This window comes from Gopherus flavomarginatus, chromosome 14 (genome assembly GCF_025201925.1).
Source record: "Gopherus flavomarginatus isolate rGopFla2 chromosome 14, rGopFla2.mat.asm, whole genome shotgun sequence".
NCBI lineage: Eukaryota > Metazoa > Chordata > Testudines > Testudinidae > Gopherus > Gopherus flavomarginatus.
In genome coordinates, this window is record NC_066630.1 from 41,557,125 (window position 1) to 41,577,488 (window position 20,364).

The 20,364-nt window shown below is 48.6% G+C and overlaps 1 protein-coding gene across 5 annotated transcripts in view; it reads right to left on the reverse strand.

Annotated features, from left to right (window-relative positions):
• Positions 1-20,031, reverse strand: part of HYDIN (HYDIN axonemal central pair apparatus protein) — a 382,125-nt gene extending 362,094 nt beyond the window's left edge. For 3 of the 5 annotated variants that reach the window (XM_050922316.1, XM_050922315.1, XM_050922319.1), the window contains exons 1-3: positions 19,941-20,031; positions 1,820-1,962; positions 246-371 (exon numbers count right to left, since the gene is read on the reverse strand). In XM_050922316.1, the coding sequence (XP_050778273.1) occupies positions 246-371; positions 1,820-1,939 (246 nt within the window). In that variant the 5' untranslated portion in view covers positions 1,940-1,962; positions 19,941-20,031. Of the gene's footprint in view, positions 1-245; positions 372-1,633; positions 1,677-1,819; positions 1,963-19,940 lie in introns of those variants that run through there. The other 2 variants (XM_050922318.1, XM_050922317.1) reach the window with 2 other exon arrangements.
• Positions 20,032-20,364: the final 333 nt, after the last annotated feature.

A 20,364-nucleotide genomic window follows, 5' to 3' on the forward strand; every position in this document is an offset into this window, starting at 1 on the left:
TCATACTGGTGGAAACAAGATCAGAATCTGGCCCTTTGACCACAAAAGACATGGAGCCTGAGACCCCTCTGACTTACACCAGTATAAACTAGGAGTAGCTCCACTGAAATCAGTGGTTTGAGAGGACAGTCAGGCCCAGTGTATGCAGGATTTAAACAAGTTGAATCCCATGTACTGCATCACTGTAAACATCACATAAAATCGAAAGAAAAAGGGAGCTAGAAGGAAGGGCAGGAAAGTGCTACCTTTTGATGGGAGGTTTCACTCATGTCTAAAAGCTCAACAATCCGAGGTGGCCGCATCTCATGAGTACTAGCCAGCTTCTGCTCCGTAGTAAGAGACATCTCCTTTAGGAAGGCAGATGGAGTGAGCTGCAATTCAAAACAACAGGAGCCAGAACTATACAAATGGCTTGTCTCGTTACAGTGCTGCTGATAAATAATTTGTGTTCTCAGCCGTTAGGGCAGTCCTGGAACTCCACTAAGTTCCCTGCTGAAATATTTAAACCTGGTAAATTAATTATACCGAGCGGAATATATATGCACTACCCGAGAGATTCCGTCCTATTTGTCTCTCTGTCAGCCATGATTTGAAATGACATCTGGCTAAGGAATTTGATTTCCTGGGGGTGGGGGAGTGTTCCTTTAACTTTCCTGGCTCAAGCACGTGACTTGAAAGGAAAAAAGTCCGGACAATCCCATGGCTACAATTTTACACATGCTCACGCAAAGACCCACGTAGGGACAACTTCTCTGAGGGAATTGTCAAGGCAAAGCATCAAAGAAACGGAACGACAAAGTTCAAGGAAAGAGGAATGGCCCAAGTTTAGATCATCTCATTTTAATCAGCAGTTGTCTGATCTGGCTTTGTCCTTATAGCCTTCCTGATGGAGCTCTGAAGAGCTGTTTCCATGGTATGAGCTAGCATTGGGCTGAATCCTGCTCACCTTGTCTCAAACAGCAAACCCCATTCACTAAACATGTGCGTGAAAGGGGCAGGGTTTGACCCCTGACCCTACAAGCCCTTTATAACATGATTAGTCCTCACTTCACGTGACATGAAGTCAGTGGCCCAGTGGATCCCTGCACTGGAACTGAGGTTGGCACAGGGTTCATGAGAGGGCAAGTATGATGTCATTTCTGTGTTCCTCTATTCTGGACTTGGTTCAGCCCCAGGCACAGATTACAGCAGCCTGAAAACTACCCAAACTTATGCCCAGCTGCCAAAGGCACTTAGGGGCTACTGCATCAGCCAGGAATGGCTGGAGTGCAGTGGCACTCGGGCCAAGCTCCCTTCTCTCCTAGATCATCCTTGACATTCCCCAAGGACTAGTGCAGGGGTAGGTGTAGGCCATTATCGTGTCTTGGTGCCAGCTGGAGAAGCCCCTACACCAGGCAAATTCCCCAGGGCTACTGGATCTTACAGCAAGGCGGGATGAGTTGAGCCTAAAAGAAATAGTCTCATCAGCTATGGCTTGCACAGCAAGTTCCTACTACACCAATCACTCCACTAGTTAAGGACCTGCTTCCGGTTTAAACTCTGAGGAGATGCTTGTTTTGCTGGGGTTCTCCTTTACTGCAAGGTCTGTGGTGAGGGATGATGAGACTCCTCCCACTCCTTTCCTCTTACCCACCCCTTCCTCATCCGTTGATCCTGGATCCCATAGAAGGGGCTTCCTGAAGTCAGAAGACAAAACAAAAGGGGGGGGTTACCTTCTCCACCTCTTTGTGGGAAAGGTGGGAGGCGGGAACTGGCACTATGGGGTCCCTCTCCACCGCTGACGTTGATCAGATATTCTAGCCATGTGTTAGGTACTTACAGTAACAGCCATTTCTTCCTCTCTGACAAGCTTTGGATTACGGGGGGCCACAACTTTGCTCTGGAATCCTTCAGGCATCTTGGAGGGCCCCAAGGAGTGAAGAACCTTGCCGGACGGCATCCTTACATAATTTCTTAGCTCACCTGGAATAAGCAATAGTGTGATTTTTAAAAGCCAAAAAAATCCTTGGAATTAAAAGTCCTCAGCAACAACAGGTACTGGGCCCAATTTTCACCTCCTGCGTGGGACAGAGTGCAGACTCCACTGACTCAGAGTGGGCATTTTACAATCACTTTACTCAAGAGCAAATGATGATACAAGGTGCAACGCTGCAGAAACTGAAACCTGAGATACCCTGAGAGACCCATGGGAGAGTTCTAGTTTACAGGGCTTTAATTTTTAAACTTCTACTACTAGATTCTCCTCTCATACTGGAACAAGCCAGAATAACACCCCTCGAGTCAATGGAGTTACACCAGCATAAAATATATGTCAGAGGTGAGCCATGCACACAGCCTCCCTGATCTCACTCCCTTCTCTACCATAAATGCCGTCTGCCCCGTCACTAACATTGGCAGCGGAGTATTCCCATAGTCACTGGTGTATTTTCTTTGGGAGTTTTGATCGAGTAAGGACTGCAGCACCGGGGTGGGACTGAGTGTAATCCCAAGCCGTGAGCACCAATTAAGACACTAAAGGGTGACAGCAGCCTCCACTGTGAACCTCATTCTTGGCAGCGAGTGGATCTAGAGAGACAGGGATTCATTGACCAAACCCTCATCCTGTCCCAGGAAACCCCTTCAATACTATCTCAGATCCAGCCTCTGTGGAGCAGAGTATGCGACAGACACAAACACACTGACACTACAGCCAAACTTTGCACCACACAGGCCCAGCGGTTTTGCTCTTTGGGTCCAACATGAAGAGCAGGGACAGGGGATTTTGGCCCTAGCAATCCAGGGCTGATCGGGTACAATGGCAGCAGCTCTTCTGGATGGATATTTCTCTCCTGAATAATCACCCACTTTACAAAGCATGGACAGAGGGCAGTGAAACCAGAGGAAATACGCTCAGAGCCAAACTGCCCAATGGTATCAGTGAGATCCTAAGGAGGAGGGGAGAATAAGGAAAAGCTATTTGAGTTCACCTAAATAATACATTTAAAAAAAATACAGTGGGAGCTGGCATGCACCCAGCTCTGCCATGTCTGGAAGGAAACCCTCACATCATTTCCTTGACACATTAATACTGTTTAAAACACTCATGTCGCTCTCACCTGGCTGCTGAGGAGGTGGGGCCTATAACAAATATTCTATTTTTTACCATTTCAGGAAGTTGTTAATGTTTTTAATTGAGAGGAGGGTGAAGGGTCAGCATATTTAAAAAAACATATTTTAAAAAGGGAAGAAAGAGAACCCGGGGAACTACAGACCCGTCAGTCTCACTTCAGTCCCTGGCAAAATCATGGAGCAGGTACTCAAGGAATCCATTCTGAAGCACTTGGAGGAGAGGAAAGTGATCAGGAACAGTTGACATGGATTCACCAAGGGCAAGTCATGCCTGACCAACCTGATTGCTTTCTATGATGTCATAACTGGCTCTGTGGATATGGGGAAAACGATGGATATGCTATCGGCGGTGGGGAGGGATAGCTCAGTGGTTTGAGCATTAGCCTGCTAAACACAGGGTTATGAATTCAATCCTTGAGGAGGCCATTTAGGGAGCTGGGGCAAAAATCTGTCTGGGGATTGGTCCTGCTTTGTGTTGACTAGATGACCTCCTGAGGTCCCTTCCAACTCTGATAATCTATGATCTACCTTGACTTTAGCAAAGCTTTTGATACAGTGTCACACAGTATTCTTGCCAGCAAGTTAAAAAAGTATGGATTAGATGAATGGACTCTAAGGTGGGTAGAAAGCTGGCTAGATTGACAGGCTCAAAGGGCAGTGATCAACAGCTTGATCTCTAGTTGGCAGCTGGTATCAAGCAGAGTGTCCCAGGGGTCGGTCCTAGGGCCAGTTTTGTTCAACATCTTTATAAATAATCTGGATGATGGGATTAATTGCACCCTCAGGAAATCTGCAGATGATACTAAGGGGAGAGAGGTAGATACGCTGGAGCGAGACCCAGACAAATTGGCAGATTCGGCCAAAAGAAATCTGATGAGGTTCAACAAGGACAAGTGCAGAGTTCTGCACTTAGGATGGAAGAATGCCATGCACTGCTACAAACTAGGGACCGACTGGCTAGGCAGAAATTCTGCAGAAAAGGACCTGGGGATTATAGTGGATGAGAAGCTGATTATGAGTCAGCAGTGTGCCCTTGTTGCCAAGAAGGCCAATGGCACATTGGGCTGTATTAGTAGGAGCATTGCCAGCAGCTCGAGGGAAGTGATCATTCCCCTCTATTCGACACTGGTGAGGCCACACCTGGAGTACTGAGTCCAGTTTTGGTCCCCCCACTACAGAAGGGATTTGGACAAGTTGGAGAGAGTCCAGCAGAGGGCAATGAAAATGATTAGAGGGCTGGGGCACATGACTTATGAGGAGAGGCTGAGGGAACTGGACTTACTGAGTCTGCAGAAGAGAAGAATGAGGGGGGATATGATATCAGCCTTCAACTACCTGAAGGGGGGTGTCATAAACAGATAAGTAAGAGTAAATAGAACAGAAGTACTTCATATCTCTTTTGCCTTTAAAGGGTTAACAAGATCAGTGAGCCTGGCTGTCACCTGACCAGAGGACCAATCAGGGGACAGGATACTTTCAAATCTTGAGGGAGGGAAGTTTTTGTGTGTGCTGTTAGAATTTGGTTGTTGTTCTCTCTGGGTTCTGAAAGTGACCAGACATGCAACCAGGTTTCTCTCCAATCTCCCTGATACAGTCTCTTATATGTCCAGAATAGTAAGTGCTAGGTAGATAAAGCGAGTTAGGCTTATGTTTGTTTTCTTTATTTGCAAATGTGTATTTGGCTGGAAGGAGTTCAACTTTGTATTCTGCTGAAAGGATTTTAATTTGTACTTGTATACTTAGGCTGGGAGGGTATTCCCAGTGTCTATAGCTGAAAGACCCTGTACCTATTCCATCTTAAATTTACAAAGATAATTTTTACTGTTTTTTCTTTCTTTAATTAAAAGCTTTCTTATTTAAGAACCTGATTGTTTTTTTATTCTGGTGAGACCCCAGGGGACTGGGTCTGGATCCACCAGGGAACTGGTGGGGAGAAAGGGGGGGAAGGGGGAGAGAAAGGTTAATGTCTCTCTGTGTTAGGATTACTTTCTCTCTCAGGGAGAATCTGGGAGGGGGAGAGAGAAGGAGGGGGGAAGGTGAATTTTCCTCTCTGTTTTAAGATTCAAGGAGTTTGAATCACAGTGATCTTCCAGGGTAACCCAGGGAGGGGAAGCCTGGGAGAGGCAATGGTGAGGGAAAGGGTTTACTTTCCTTGTGTTAAGATCCAGAGGGTCTGGGTCTTGGGAGTCCCCAGGCAAGGTTTTGGGGGGACAAGAGTGTACCAGGCACTGTAATTCCTGGTTGGTGGCAGCGCTACAAGTACTAAGCTGGTAATTGAGCTTAGAGGAATTCATGCTGGTACCCCATCTTTTGGACGCTAAGGTTCAGAGTGGGGAATTACACCACGACAGGGGGTTTCAAAGAGGATGGAGCTCAGCTGTTCTCCGTGGTGGCAGATGACAGAACAAGAAGCAATGGTCTCAAATTGCAGTGGGAGAGGTCTAGGTTGGATATTAGGAAACTCTCTTTCACTAGGAGGGTGGTGAAGCACTGGAATGGGTTATCTAAGGTCTGGTGTTGTTTAACATCTGTATTAATGACCAGGATGTAGGAATAAAAAGCATACTGATCAAATGTGCAGATGACACAAAGTGCTGCCAACACTTTGGAGGATAAAGCTAAAATTCAGAGGGATCTTGATATATTGGAGAACTGGGCTAAAGACAACAAAATGAAATTCAACAAAGACAAATGTAAGGTGTTACACTAAGGGAAGAAAAACCAAATGCACGAATACAGAATGGGGGATAACTGGCTTGGAAGCAGCACTGCTGAGAAAGATCTGGGAGCTGTGGTGGATCACAACCTCAGCATGAGTCAGCAATGTGATGCTGTGGCAAAAAAAGCAATTGCAGTTTTGGTTGCATTAACAGAGGCATCGCATGGGAGTGATAGTACCGCTCTACTTGGTGCTGGTTAGGCCTCAGCTGGAGTAGTGTGTCCAGTGCATAGAAAGGATGCCGAGAAACTGGAAAGGATCCAGAGGTGAGCGACAAAGATGCTCGAATGGCTGGAATGCAAGTCTTATGAGCAAAGGCTGAAGGAACAAGGTAGGTTTAGTCTGGAAAAGAGGAGATGGGTGGGGGGGACATGACAATGGTCTTCAAATACTTGAAAGGCTGCTGTAAGAAAGATGGAGAAAAGTTGTTCTCTCTTGCCACAGAGAGCAGGACAAAAGGTGATGAGTTCAATCTACAGCATAGCAGTTTTAGATTAAATCTCAGGAAGAACTTTGTATCTGTAAGAGCAGTCGGCCAATGGAATAGACACCTAGGCAGCTTGTGGGAGCTTCTTCACTGGAGGTTTTCAAAGGAGGCTGGAGCCATCTATCTTGGATGGTTTAGACACAACAAATCCTGCATCTTGGCAGGGGATTAGACTAGAATACCCTTGGGTCCCATCTAACCCTGTGTTTCTAAGTGCACTACCCTGTACTGCACTCAATGCTTCTAGTGGGGGAAATCCAGCTGTGAATTGCCTGGCTACTGCGCATGTAAAATCTCAGCCACACCATTGCATTTACATGGGGATTCCCATTCAATATCAGGAAGTTTCCCAGGGACATGTCTGTTCAGCCAAGTTAACATTAACACATACATTGTTTTGGGGGAAGGGTAAAATGTCACTTGGGGTCTGTCTGTCTAAACTACAAAGGAAAAACCTGTGGCACCAAGTCTCAGAGCCCAGCTCAATTGACTCAGACCCACGGGGCTCAGGCTGCAGGGCTGAAAACAGAAGTGTAGATGCTCAGGCTGGGGCTGGAGCCTGGGCTCTAAGACCCTCCCCCTTTAGGGGTTTCAGAGCCTGGACTCCAGCATGAGCTCAAGTCAGTTGACCCAGGCTCTGGCTAGGGATGACAGGTGTCCAGTTTTCGACTGGAACGCCCAGTTGAAAAGGACCCCGGCGGCTCTGGTTAGCATAACCACTAAAAGTCCGGTTGGCCACAGTGGGGCAGGCAGGCTGGCTCTGTGACCGGCTCTGTGCAGCTCTCAGGAACTTCAGCCAATGAGCAAATGAGCAGAGGGCGGGGAGAGCTAGCAAGGGAGGGAGGGGGGAATGAAGTGAGTGGGGGCAGGACCTCAGAGAAGGGGCAGGACAAGGGCAGGGCCTTGAGGCAGGGGCGAGGCAAAGGTGTTTGGTTTTCTGCAATTAGAAAGTCGGCAATACTAGCTCTGAAGTCACACAGGGCTCAATTGGTGTGAGTTGCAAATATATTATACAGAAGACATGCTAGAAAAGAGAACTGCAAAGAGGACAATACAATTTTAAACAGCCTCAGTGGCTGGATCCTATAAGGTATTGAGGACCATCAACTTCCCTTGCCCACAGCTGGACTTAAAGGCACTCAGCATCTAGCAGGATCTGTCCCATATACAGTTGGCTTTAAAAAGAATAGCATCATTCCAACGGCAACCTATGGAATAACAATTACCCCTCTCTGCCAAAGAATACAGCAATGCGAACTGGTCTGCACTGACAACGGACATCAGCATAGCTACATTTCTCAGAGACGTAGGTAAGCCAACCTAACCCCAGGTGTAGACAGTGCTAGGTCAACGGAAGAATTCTTCTGTCAATTTAGCTACCACCTCTTGGGGAAGTGGATCACCTACACCAACAGGAGATCCTATCCCCACACTGTAGCAACTGTCTACACTAGGAATTCTCAAACTGGGGATCAGGACTCCTCAGGGAGTCACAAGCTTATTACATGGGGGGTCACGAGCTATCACCCTCCACCCCAAATCCCGTTTTGCCTCTAGCATTTATAATGGTGTTAAATATATTAAAAAGTGTTTTTAATTTATAAGGGGGGGTCGCACTCAGAGGCTATGTGAAAGGGGTCACTAGTACAAAGTTTGAGAACCACTGGTCTACATAGAAGCACTACAGCAGCGCAGGGGCAGCTGTGCCCCTGTAGCATGTTAAGTCTACGCAAAGCCTTAATGAGGAGGAGCTCTGCCCCCCTTGGGAATGTACCAGAATACGCCACGTTACAACACCATAAATGTATAAGCTGCAGTGTGTCAGAGGAAATCTGAGATGTTTAGAGAAGGTAAAAGAACAGGTTATGTAAAGATTATTTTAACTGAAGAGATTAAATAAATACAGTCACATCATTCCTGATAGCAAAGTACTACTCACAGCAATCCTCAAGGGAAAATCCACAAGGAGATGCTGTATCCCAGTCCTGTGAACAATGACATGCGCCTCTCCAGATCTACTTCAAGGGTCGTCATTCAAGTTCATTCTAGTCAAGAACTAAACCCCTTTCCCACTTAGCCCATCTAAACTTCACTGATCTGTATCAATTGTCATTAAACACACAGGAGCAGAATATCAAATAAAAAGATTTTCAGCTCTATTATTCAAAGACACTGTGATTTACAGCAGAGTCCAGCAGTCAGGGACTAGGACTGCCAGTCAGAAGGTCTGAATTAGGAACATGGGCCTGGGCCATTGATCCGGTCCCCTGCTATTGCAGGCAATCCTGTCATATAATCCCATTCATTAACTCCTAGTCTCAGCTCGGCCACTGATTTGCAACAGTAAGTTGGGCAAGTCATCTACCCTTTCTGTGCCTCAGTTCCCCATCTGCAGAATAACAATAATGATGGGCTAGCCACTTACGTGACCTAGGGATGAAACGTGCTGAGTGGGATGGTCATGTAGCAGGCGCTCAGATCAGCAGTGTGGCCGGATAGCTGACTATCAAGCAAAATAACACTGAAGTTGAAAGAAATTTGTCTACTTAAAAGTTTTAATGTTAGATGCGCCTAAGAGTAAGACAGGAATGCGGTTTTAGGAGCTAGTGTGATTGTCTGGTTATTCTGCTCCTTCATGCCATACGTTAGTAAACTGCATAAGCACTTAGGGAGGCGATACATTTACCTTCCTCCCTAGCACCCCCCTACTCACCTTTTTAAGCTGAGAGGGGAGAGAATAAACATTACAAAGCAGTCTAAAGCAGGGTGACTTCCAGACTGAGACTCGGGAGTGGCAAGTGGCTCTTTAATGTGTCTCCTGCAGCCCTTTGCAGCACAATATTAAAACACTGTGATTTGATTATTAACCAGTCTAAGTTATTAGCCAATCAGGATGTTTTACTATGTTATTAACCAACTGTAGAATACTTGGTCAGTCTTTTTGCTGTGACTATTGTGTATACAATAAAAACAGTCAATGAAACAATGAATTCACACAACTGTGGCTCTTTTGGGTAACGTTGATTGCTAATTTGGCTCCTGAACCACTGAGGTCTGAGTATCACTGGTCTAAAGCAAGGACTGTAAAGAAGCTGGATAAAGTCCCATGGCCCCAGTCCTGCGAGATGCCAATTACCCTCAGTTCCCAGCTTTTCACTGAATCAGGTTCTCACTTTGCATGTCTGAATCCTGTCCCCCCACCAGTCACTGTTTGTTGACATGAAGCTGAAAGCTACTTTCAGAAGGCTCCCAGGATCAGGCCCTTGAGATGTAAGACCACTTGCTAATAAATGGTCAAACTATGGCACTGCACAGAGAAGTAAGGGGGTGCAAGGTATGTGGAGGGAGGTAGCAGCATGTGGAGGGACATAGCCTGTGCAGAGCTGGTACATTCGTCCTCTACACACATTGGTGGGGTGGGGTGGGGGAGGGAGGGGAACAAGAGAGGAGACATGGTTCCAACCCCCAGCCGGTGTACCTGCAGCAGTGCTCCATGGGGTCTGGCATAGGTTACTTCCCCCTTGGAGAAAGGGAAAACCCAGGACTCTGGAAATCAGTGTCTTCCTTCTGGTCTGCTCCATGGGCAACACAACAAGGGCAAAGCCACCATTTAGTCTTAGTTAAGAATACACGGCCCAACCCAGTGAGATAATGAGCATGTTTTGATTTCAGTGGGATCTGCAAATACAGTGCAGAGGCAGCACCTTGCTGGGTTGCGTGCATATTTTAATCAAGAATAAAGAAACAGGCCTATTCCACTGTTCAATTCAGCGCCTGCAGCGTCAAGCACATTATAAGAACTCTGATAGAGAGAAAGGCCAATCTAAAAGTCAAAAAATGGACAACGACATTTTTAGGGCATCCCCACACATTGACTGTATGAGGATACTTGGGTACAGCAGCTCAAGGATTTATAAACCGTAACACTATGCCTTACAGGCTCATAGTCATTCTAGAAGGAGACCTAATGGCTCAGGCTGAAAACACAAACATAAAAGAATCACCCTTGACGTCTCTATAGTGAGAGTTTATAACAGTATTTCAATGATAACTGGATTATTTGTTCCAATCTTTAACTGTAACTTGCTCCACTTTTTCCTGTAATTCCCAAGTTTATATCTTGTACTTTGCCAACCCCCAGCTCCACACACTTCTCCTGCCATAGAATGGGGACACCCAACTTCCCATGGCCATGGAGCTCCTCCCTCTTGTGGCCTGTTGTATGTCATCCCCCTCTGCTTGGGGAGGAAGAAGGCATTTCACACTTGTCACCAGGTAGGGCTCGTCTACAGCCTGCTCTTAAAGGCCCCATCTACTCCAACAGCTGCCACCAAGTCACAAGATCCGGATACAACAGTTCAAAGCTACAGTCCAATTCCATAACTGGTAAAAACCCTGGAGTGTCCAAGACTTTACCCATAATACTGGCCCACAGTTCAGTCCTGCCTGTGACACAACTGTTCACCATGTGGTAACCGAATTGCCTGGCTCAATTATGGCTGGACAGCAGACAGTGCCTTATTCTCCTTTTGCTTCGTCATTCAATACCTTGGGAAGAGCAACTCAGTCTCCTCCTCCTGCCTTCATAAAGGCTGGATTTACTTTTTGGGAGGCACTGCTGCCTGAGTGAACTCAGATTTCTGAACTACTGCCTGCTAGATGGCCCAGAGAACTAGGCGCCTTTCACCTGTACGGCTGGCTCTACTCCATCTCTGGTCAGCTGTGACTGAAAGCCGTTACCTTCCAATGACCATCAGTGGCCTGACTCAGAACATGGAACACAGCAGGTGGAATTTAAAAGAGGCATTGACAACACCAACTGCTGCAAGGCACCTTCTCTTCCCTTTGCAGGGAACTTCTCCTTGTGTGTAACTGACACGCACCTAGTGTGCTGCTCCATCCCCGTCTAGTGGTGGCTGGGCTACATATAGAGGTTGATGAGCCTGCTACAGTCTTAGCTAACAGCTGAGTCTTTCAGTTCAGTCAGAAGAGGCTGATGCTTTAAGAACAACAGGTCAGTTTCAGTCCTGCTGCTGCTGACTCAGCCACGATGCAGCATTATGGTTGCAGATCCATTGCAACGCAGGGCTCCAGAGATACCCATAACAGCAGATTAACTTTGAGAAAAGACATCTTCAGCTTCCCTTGTTCCTTGTCTATTGATCCCCTTAAGGACTGTTTCTGGTCACGTCCCCTGATATCTACTACAACCTCTCTGAATGACCCTCAGAGGTACTTTTCTGGATCAGGCTCTCTCTGTGCCAAATAGAGGGGAATAATCACTTCCCTCGATCTGCTGGCAATGCTCCTACTAATGCACTGCTAACTACTACTAACTACTAAACTAAACTAACTAAAACACTGCTGACTCATTGCCAGCTTCACAGGGGTGTTATGAGAGGTGCTCAGATATTGCACAGCTGGGGGCCAGACAAGCACCTAAAATAGACAGCTGAACTGCTCGGGGTGTAAATCTGCATGTTTGACCTACTGCCTTGCTTTTGGTTTGCCGAGACTCCTGTAAAAGACAAGTGTTCCCATTGCACAATCCCTCCACTCTGCCCACCTACTCTGTTCTTGTGAGCGGCATGTATGTTTCAGGACCCCAATGGAACCCAAGAACAGAACAAATGGCAAAGATATACACAGGACAACTGCAAACAAGCCCACCCACCTGGCTTTACTTTTACTGTGGTGGGTCACCCAGCAAAGGAACAGGGATTTTCTTATGTTTACCATCTTCATGTAAGAGCACTGATTTGTTTTCAAGTAGCTGTATGCTTTGGGAGTTTTTTAATTTGAGGATGGGGGGGCATGGATCAGCGTTCACATCGCACTCCCTGTCAGTGCCCAGCCCTAGCCAGGGAGCTAATGATCCAACCAGTGGACCAAATTCTATTTTGAATCCTGGTCACATCCCCCCTGAGGCACAGTGTGCATATGCTAAGAAAAATAATTTGAGGATAGGGCAAGTGTTGGTCTTTAACTTCCATAGTAGCTGTTATAGTCTTTAAGTGAGTTGTTGCACTAATTAATGTTTTAGAGGTTTTTTTTTTTAATTTAAATTCCCTGTTAGATCCATCTATCATTGAACAAACAGGACACACAGAGTTATGTGGAATTAATTCTTCCTTGGGTGAGCCGGTGCCTTGGCCTCTGCTGCTATGCTTTATGTCACCAAGATCCCTTGACAGAATTATTTCCTTGTAAATCACAGTAGCCCATCTATTATAATGAATGCATCACTCTGCTATGAATGATTGCAGCAGCATTCCAAAGAACGCCTTTGTTAACGTTACAAGAATATCAGATAAGTTAATTTCATCACTGCGGACAAGCTAGATATTTCTTTAAGAAAAGACGTTTCCACATTGACTCACAAACTAGGATCCAAATTCTGTTTTATGCAACCAGCAAGGACGTTGATAATATCAAGGCAAAAGGCAGAACAGGGTGATAATCTTTTTCCTACAGCATAGCATGCTCTGACCGTTCCCTGGGGTTGTCCTCTTGTTTCTATATGGTGCATGCCGTGTTGATGAGTTTGCTTCCATTAATAGCAGGCTCACAAAAAACAGACAAAGGCACCCAACTTCACAAACTCCTCTTGGATGCCAAGGAATTTGCAGCACAGCATAAGTTATAAACAAAAACAGCAACTGGGAACCAACCCATTTAATCTGTTAGCGAGGAAACCTAGTTTGAAAACTAACATTCGTTATTCGGAGGTTTACAATCTAACCAAGAAGGGCTCAAGACTTAAAAATAAAAATTGGCTATAGACCCAGCCAGTTGATTCAGCAAGAAACTGGCCAGACTGTAGGGATCCATTCCAAAATATGTCTCTCGCATGGCACCCAGCCACACAGCAGCATGGGCAATGGCAGGCTCATGCATATAAGCAGTCAATAACGCTCTGTGTCCCTAATTGCTGCAACGAACTGATTACGGTGTGCTGAGCACCATATCTCCCACAAATCCATGGGAATTGTGGGTACCCAGCACCTTAAAGGTTCTGAGCCTTTGTCAGCCTGTGGAGATAAACAGTCAGTGAAAATATCTTCCCTTCCACGGATGCAGAGCTGCCATGTTTTGCACAGCTCCATAGAACAGGTAGGGAGAGGCAGGACACTACTCCTCAGAGGCAGGTGTAGGAACCAGGGGCAACTGAGTGACAAAGGGGCAGGCTGAGGGGTCGAAAAGCTGAATGAAACCTGAAGCAAACTCAGCAGCTGGTGGACATGTGGGCCCTTAAGAAGGAAAGAAGAGAAGGTTGGTGGATTGAACCAGGGTTGATTGGGAGATCCTAGAGCAGCCTTGTTCATTCTGCCTCTATCCCATCTCAGTCCCTTCTCTGCATGCCGTCCCCCACCTCAGACACAGCTGCTCCACGCTGACTGGGAACTAGCAAGGGGAGCAGCAAGAGCAGAGCACAGGAAGCAGCAGCTTGGCTACCTACAATGCCATTGCCAGTGTAGGCGCTAGCCTCTGGTGGCCAAGAGGAGAAACTACTGGAAATCCTGCTAGCTGCCCGAAATTCCAGCAGGGCTGTGTGGAGATATGACTGGGCTGCCAAAGGTGAATGGGCATTCTGACTCATTCTTAAAGTAGCTCATCCGGAGCTCCTGCCTGCTGCAGCCGAGCTCCCACTCTGTGGGATCTGCTTCTGCAGAGAGATAGTTGAAACAACGGCATACAGTAGGTCCATTTCTCTTTGCTGTGAGTGCAGGGGCACAGAGATGTGCACTCAAAGGTGGTTGCTCTTTGTGTGAAGACAACTGAGAGGCCATAAACTCAAAGCAAGCTCCAACGGGGGAGAACAGCAGAATGGGAAAGGGGAGGAAGCCTGCCCCAGGGGCAAGAGCACCATATGTTTCCAAGCTACAGTTCCCCTTCTCTCACTTAGCTGTGTCTCAACGGCACGGCCAGAGAGCGCGGCCCATTACCCATCTAAGAGGAGCTCCACACTGCTTAGCACTCCTCTGACTAGTGCTGGGTTAGACTTTACCTCTCTATTCCATCGGAGCGGGGAGAGCAGCTAGTCAGTGACCGTATAAGAGCAGTCCAGCAGAGTCAGGAAGAAAACAGGCAGAAGGGAGAAAAGCTTTCAATCTTCTCCACCCCTTGCACTTTCTCCACCCCTCTGCAGACACTGGGTAGATTTTGACAGCTCTATCTGTGGGACACAGACTCAAAACAAGATGGACAAAGAAATAATGATGCAAGTTAAGCATCCATTCATTAGCCTAAATTCAATGACTCAGCATATCTGCTCTTATTAACTTAATAGAACTGGATCCCAGCTAGGGTGACCAGATGTCCCGATTTTATAGGGACAGTCTTGATTTTGGGGTCTTTTTCTTATATAGACTCCTATTACCCCCCACCCTCTGTCCCGATTTTTCACACTTGCTATCTGGCCACCCTAATCCCAGCAGCTCCAAGAAAGGTATCGTTCTCCTCAGTTCTTAACAGCATATACACACTCAAGGTCTAAATATACCCCATTCATGGGCCTGACTCTGTTGTTGCTCTTTACCTGACACCAATAATATATACTGCAGCCTACATTCCTCCCCAAATTTTGCTGTTCCTTAAGCTTCCTTATCCTAATACCCTCTATCCCAGAAAGGGAGGAGCTCTAACCCTTCTTACAGCCTGGCTGAAGCTAATCCGAGCCACCTGTTAACATGGGTCAGCAAACGCTATGCTGCATCTACAGACAAGGCTCTTAAATTTAGGCTGACTTTACAAAGGAGCCTGCGGGGTTCTTGAAACTGCCAGTCTGGTACAGAAGGTAAAGGTAGATTTTAAATGAAGGATAGTTGAGAGGTATGAACAGGAAAGCCAGCCAGGTAGAAAACGCCCAGCCCCGGTTAGTAAAGGAATAGCTGAGTAGTTACAGCACTGGCCTGGGACACCAGAGACCTGGATCAAATTCCCTGTTCTGTAACAGGCTTCCTGATTTTAAGCAAGTTACTTTGTCTCTCAGGTCTGGATCCTCAAAGGTATTTAGGTATTTACTTCTGAGGATTGTGGGGATCTGAATTCAGTGGGAATTAGGCACCTAAATACCTTTGATGATCTGGGCCCTAGACCTTTGTGGCTGCTCCTGTACTACAACCTATGGTCATTCAGAATTTTCCTGTACCAGTGAAGACAGAACTCGGATTCTCTGGTTCTAAAAGAAGAAGAGGTCCCTGCCACTTCAGCTAAAGGAGTATCGGCCTCTGACACACACAGATAAGCAGTTCTGAATCCAGCCAGTAACGATCAGGGCCCAAGTTCTAATTAATTTACATTGTATTGAAATTAATCGGTGTAAATCAGCATGGACTTTGGCCCATAGTGTAGAATATCCAGCTCTTTCTCTCAGTACAAAACAGGTCATGGGTGTGATCTTGCCCATAAACACACAATAAATTTGCATGCTTTCCTCCCACTTACCCTGGAATAAACCATTCCTCTGGAGTGATTGGTTAATATGCCTTTCTTGTTTTATTTTGCTGGAGAGTGCATTAGCAGATTTGTTAAAAATTTTAACCAAGATGCTATCAAACAATTTCATTTAGCTAGACAACCTTGTGTTCAGGTTTAAATAGCAATATCACAGTTCCTACCTAGAAATCACCTGCTTAGTTATAATTATCATACAAAAGGCATTGTAAAAGCAGCTACAAATATTAACAAAGCAGCCACAGAAATTCCATGACTCTTCTCTTTTCCCCCTTCACTAACAGTTATATGGCCGACTGCTGTTTAAATCAAACCCTGCAATCTGGGATGCATGACCCGCCACCTCTACATTCCAATCCCTCCAATATTTTACAATTTATTACTGTCAACCTGCAAGTTACTACAGAAACAAACTCTTCCATAGCTGAGATTACTAATTAGGGCTCTCAGATCACATCGTCCTGTTATTCTTTTTTATTAAACTTCCATTCTCATCTGACAGTGACATGGATAAGAAAGCATCAGAAATACAATGCCAACAGCATTTCCCACCCAAGTTCCACTACAAAGCTGAAATTTCATGACTTCATGGAACACCTATAATTAATATCTAAACCCATTTCTAAGTATTTACAATATTCCTTTCCCTTTTACAGATCTCTGCTCTTCAGTTTTTCTAAAATGCCTCAAGTCCTCCATTATTTAAAGCCATTTATTTCTGGCATGAATAAAACCAGCTGAACCTTGGAATATGTTTGTTAGGTTTTGAATGTTTCCAACCTCTCATGAGGCTAACCTCTTTGGGAAGGAGAGGAGGGAACTAAATAGATAAGAAGGTGCTTTAGGATTGGGCACAAATGTCAATAGACTGGGCCAAGGAAGCAGCAAAACTCTGCAGGGTGAATTCTATCAGAGTCTAATCCAAAGCCCATTGAAATCTACAGAGAGACTCCCAGGACAAGATCCTCATACACATTTGGACACCTAACCCCTGCTGATTTCAGCAGGAGTTAGACACCTAAATACCTCTGAGTATCTGGGCCCCATTGACTTTGGTGAGCATTAGATCTGGTCCAAAGCTTCCTGCACAGGGGGAGGGGATTAAGAAAGGAAATGGAGCTTGTAGTGTGTTAGATCTACCGAGGCAAGAGCCATCAGCATGGGCTGCTCCTTCATGGAACATCACTGCTCCCTGGCAGCATGGACTTTGAAGCAGTTCTGCTGCTACTGCCTGGGATCCCTTGCCCAGAGAGAACCCAGTGGGACATCATACTTATCCAAGATGTATTAAGTTCTGGATGGATTTCCACCTGGAAATCTAGCAGATTTCCATTGGAAGGCAACTGTTCCTTTGCTCTGCCACCATACAGCATGGAGAGGCATCCACAGGGTGTTAAGAGGTGGAGGACTGAGCCACAGAGCTGGATCTACACCCATTCTGCATAGGCAAAAAGAGATTTGCCTACAGAGGCAGAGGACTCTGGTGTATTTTTATTAGGGCGAGGATACCTAGGTACAGTGCCTTGCACCAGCTGCTTTGAACCAGTATATGGAGCTCTAATGGAATATTTGTACCAGTGTCATTGGGATGGGGTCACATTACCCTAATAAGGTACTCAGAAAAGCAACAGGTAAGATGCAGATTCACTTCATCTTCATGAATATATGGAAAAGGAAGTGGTTGAGCAATGGAAATACCACACTGGATCAGAGCACTGAGCCACCCAATTCAGAGTCCTGTTTCTCATGGTGTCCACTACAGCTTTCTGTCACAAACCCCAATTGCTTCGTGACAGAAACCTGTAGTGGACAGTTACTGAACAACCTCCCCATAAGGAAAATTTCTTCCTGACCCCCTAGCAATTGGTTTATGCCCCGAAGCATGAAAGTTTACAACCCTTAAAATATATTAGCCTCTCTAATTTAACTGAGGATGTTCTTCTTATCCATATAAAAATCTGATCTTTTTATAACCCTATGGGTTACAGAGTGGGAAACGAGGCACAGAAAAGTTAAGGCTAAAATGTTCCAAAGCGACCTCTTGGGGGTCCACTGCATGATGGCCCTGTGCACCTAATCCAACTTCAGGGGCCCTTGCAGCTTATCCTAGCTCCTTGGGCTCCCTCCTCCTGCAGCAACCCTCAGGGCCCCCTTTCAAGTGGGTTCCCTGGAGGGGAAAGGACACCCCAGGAGTGTTAATACAGTAGGACACCCTATCAACATGAATGCAGAATGCCCAGGAGTGCTGGGGAGGGAAGAATACATGTGAGCCCAGTGCACCTGCCTCATCCCCTTCCTACCCTAGGATCTCTGTGACTGAGCTGAGCCCCCCGTGGGAGAGACCACTGCTTTCCCTTGCAGCTTTCCATGCTGAGGGTCCTAGCCAGGCACAGCTATAACGATCAGGCACCCTTGGGTCTTCTAACATGTTACCAACAACCCCTCCCTTGGACAGCCAGCATGACAGAACATTAACCCCCGCCACGGCATGCCCAAAGGGCAGAGGGGCAGCCTGCCCATCCACTTCCATCCCATGCCAAGAGCAGGGTCAGGGACTCCTATGCGACTTGCAGAGGGGATATATCCACCAACATCCAGACCCTCCCTGGGGCTGTGTGCTGAGCCCTCCCTGGAATCCCCTGCAGAGCGGGACCCAGCTCCCCAGAGCTCTGCCCCCCGTCTCTGTGCTGAGCCCTCCCTGGCATCCCATGCAGAGCGGGACCCAGCTCCCCGGAGCTCTGCCCCCCGTCTCTGTGCTGAGCCCTCCCTGGCATCCCCTGCAGAAGGGGACCCAGCTCCCCAGAGCTCTGCCCCCCGTCTCTGTGCTGAGCCCTCCCTGGCATCCCATGCAGAGCGGGGCTCAGTTCCCCGGAGCTCTGCCCTCCGTCTCTGTGGTGAGCCCTCCCTGGCATCCCCTGCAGAGCGAGGCTCAGTTCCCCGGAGCTCTGCCCCCCGTCTCTGTGGTGAGCCCTCCCTGGCATCCCCTGCAGAGTGGAGCCCAGCTCCCCGGAGCTCTGCCCCCCCTCTCTGTGATGAGCCCTCCCTAGCAAACCCTGCAGAGTGGGAGCTCTGCCCCCTCCCCCCATTCTCTGCGCTGAGCTTCCCGCTGCCCCCCAGGCCTACCCTGCAGAGCTGGGCCTGGCTCCCCGGAGCTCTGCCCCCCAGAGCTCTGCCCCCTGTCTCTGCACTGAGCCCCCTGCCATCCACTGCAGAGTGGGGCCCAGCTCCCCAGAGCTCTGCCCCCCGTCTCTGTGCTGAGCCCTCCCTGGCATCCCCTGCAGAGTGGGAGTTCTGCCTCCTCCCCCACATCTCTGCACTGAGTCCCCCACCCCAGGCCTACCCTGGAGAGCTGGGCCTGGCTCCCCAGAGCTCTGCCCCCCGTCTCTGCGCTGAGCTTCCCCCCACCCCCCAGGCCTACCCTGCAGAGCTGGGCCTGGCTCCCTGGAGCTCTGCCCCCAAGAGCTCTGCCCTCCGTCTCTGCACTGAGACCTCCCTGGCATCCCCTGCAGAGCAGGGCCCGGCTCCCTGGAGCTCTGCCCCCCATCTCTGGGCTGAGCGCCCCCAGGCCCACCCTGCAGATCGGGGCCCAGCTCCCCGAAGCTCTGCCCCCCATCTCTGTGCTGAGCCCCCCCAGGCCCACCCTGCAGAGCGGGGCCTGGCTCCCTGGAGCTCTGCCCCCCATCTCTGGGCTGTGCCCCCCCAGGCCCACCCTGCAGAGCGGGGCCCAGCTCCTCGAAGCTCTGCCCCCCATCTCTGTGCTGAGCCCCCCCAGGCCCACCCTGCAGAGCGGGGCCCGGCTCCCCGGAGCTCTGCCCCCCATCTCTGTGCTGAGCCCCCCCAGGCCCACCCTGCAGAGCGGGGCCCAGCTCCTCGAAGCTCTGCCCCCCATCTCTGTGCTGAGCCCCCCCAGGCCCACCCTGCAGAGCGGGGCCCAGCTCCCCGGAGCTCTGCCCCCCATCTCTGGGCTGAGCGCCCCCAGGCCCACCCTGCAGAGCGGGGCCCAGCTCCTCGAAGCTCTGCCCCCCATCTCTGTGCTGAGCCCCCCAGGCCCACCCTGCAGAGCGGGGCCCAGCTCCCCGGAGCTCTGCCCCCCATCTCTGTGCTGAGCCCCCCCAGGCCCACCCTGCAGAGCGGGGCCCGGCTCCCTGGGGGAGGCAGCTGGACACTTACCTGCTCAGTCCTTGCTGCTGCAGCCTGTTTAACAGCCCCCCCAGCACCACAGCCTCCCCCTCTCTGGCTCCAGCCCTGGCTGTTACCCTCGTTCCCGTAGCAACCAGGGCCTGCCAGCCCTTCACAGGGAGCTGCAGCCCAGGCCCTGGGCTCCATGGCAACCGTAGAGACGCCTGCAAGGGCGGTGGCCCAAGGGAGGAGGTGGAGGCGGGTGCTTGGGGCCCTGCAGGAGAGGCAGGAGAGGCCAGCTTCTTAAGGGCCCCCCCCCCATTGTATTTCATTGTCATGAATGGAGGTTGTAGGTAGCCTAGGGGAGGGAGACTCTGCACAGGGGGCTGGACTAAGTGACCTCCTGGGGTCCCGGCCAGCCCTATGCTGATTTGGATGACAGTGCACTGTGCACACACCAAGTACGAGACAGCCC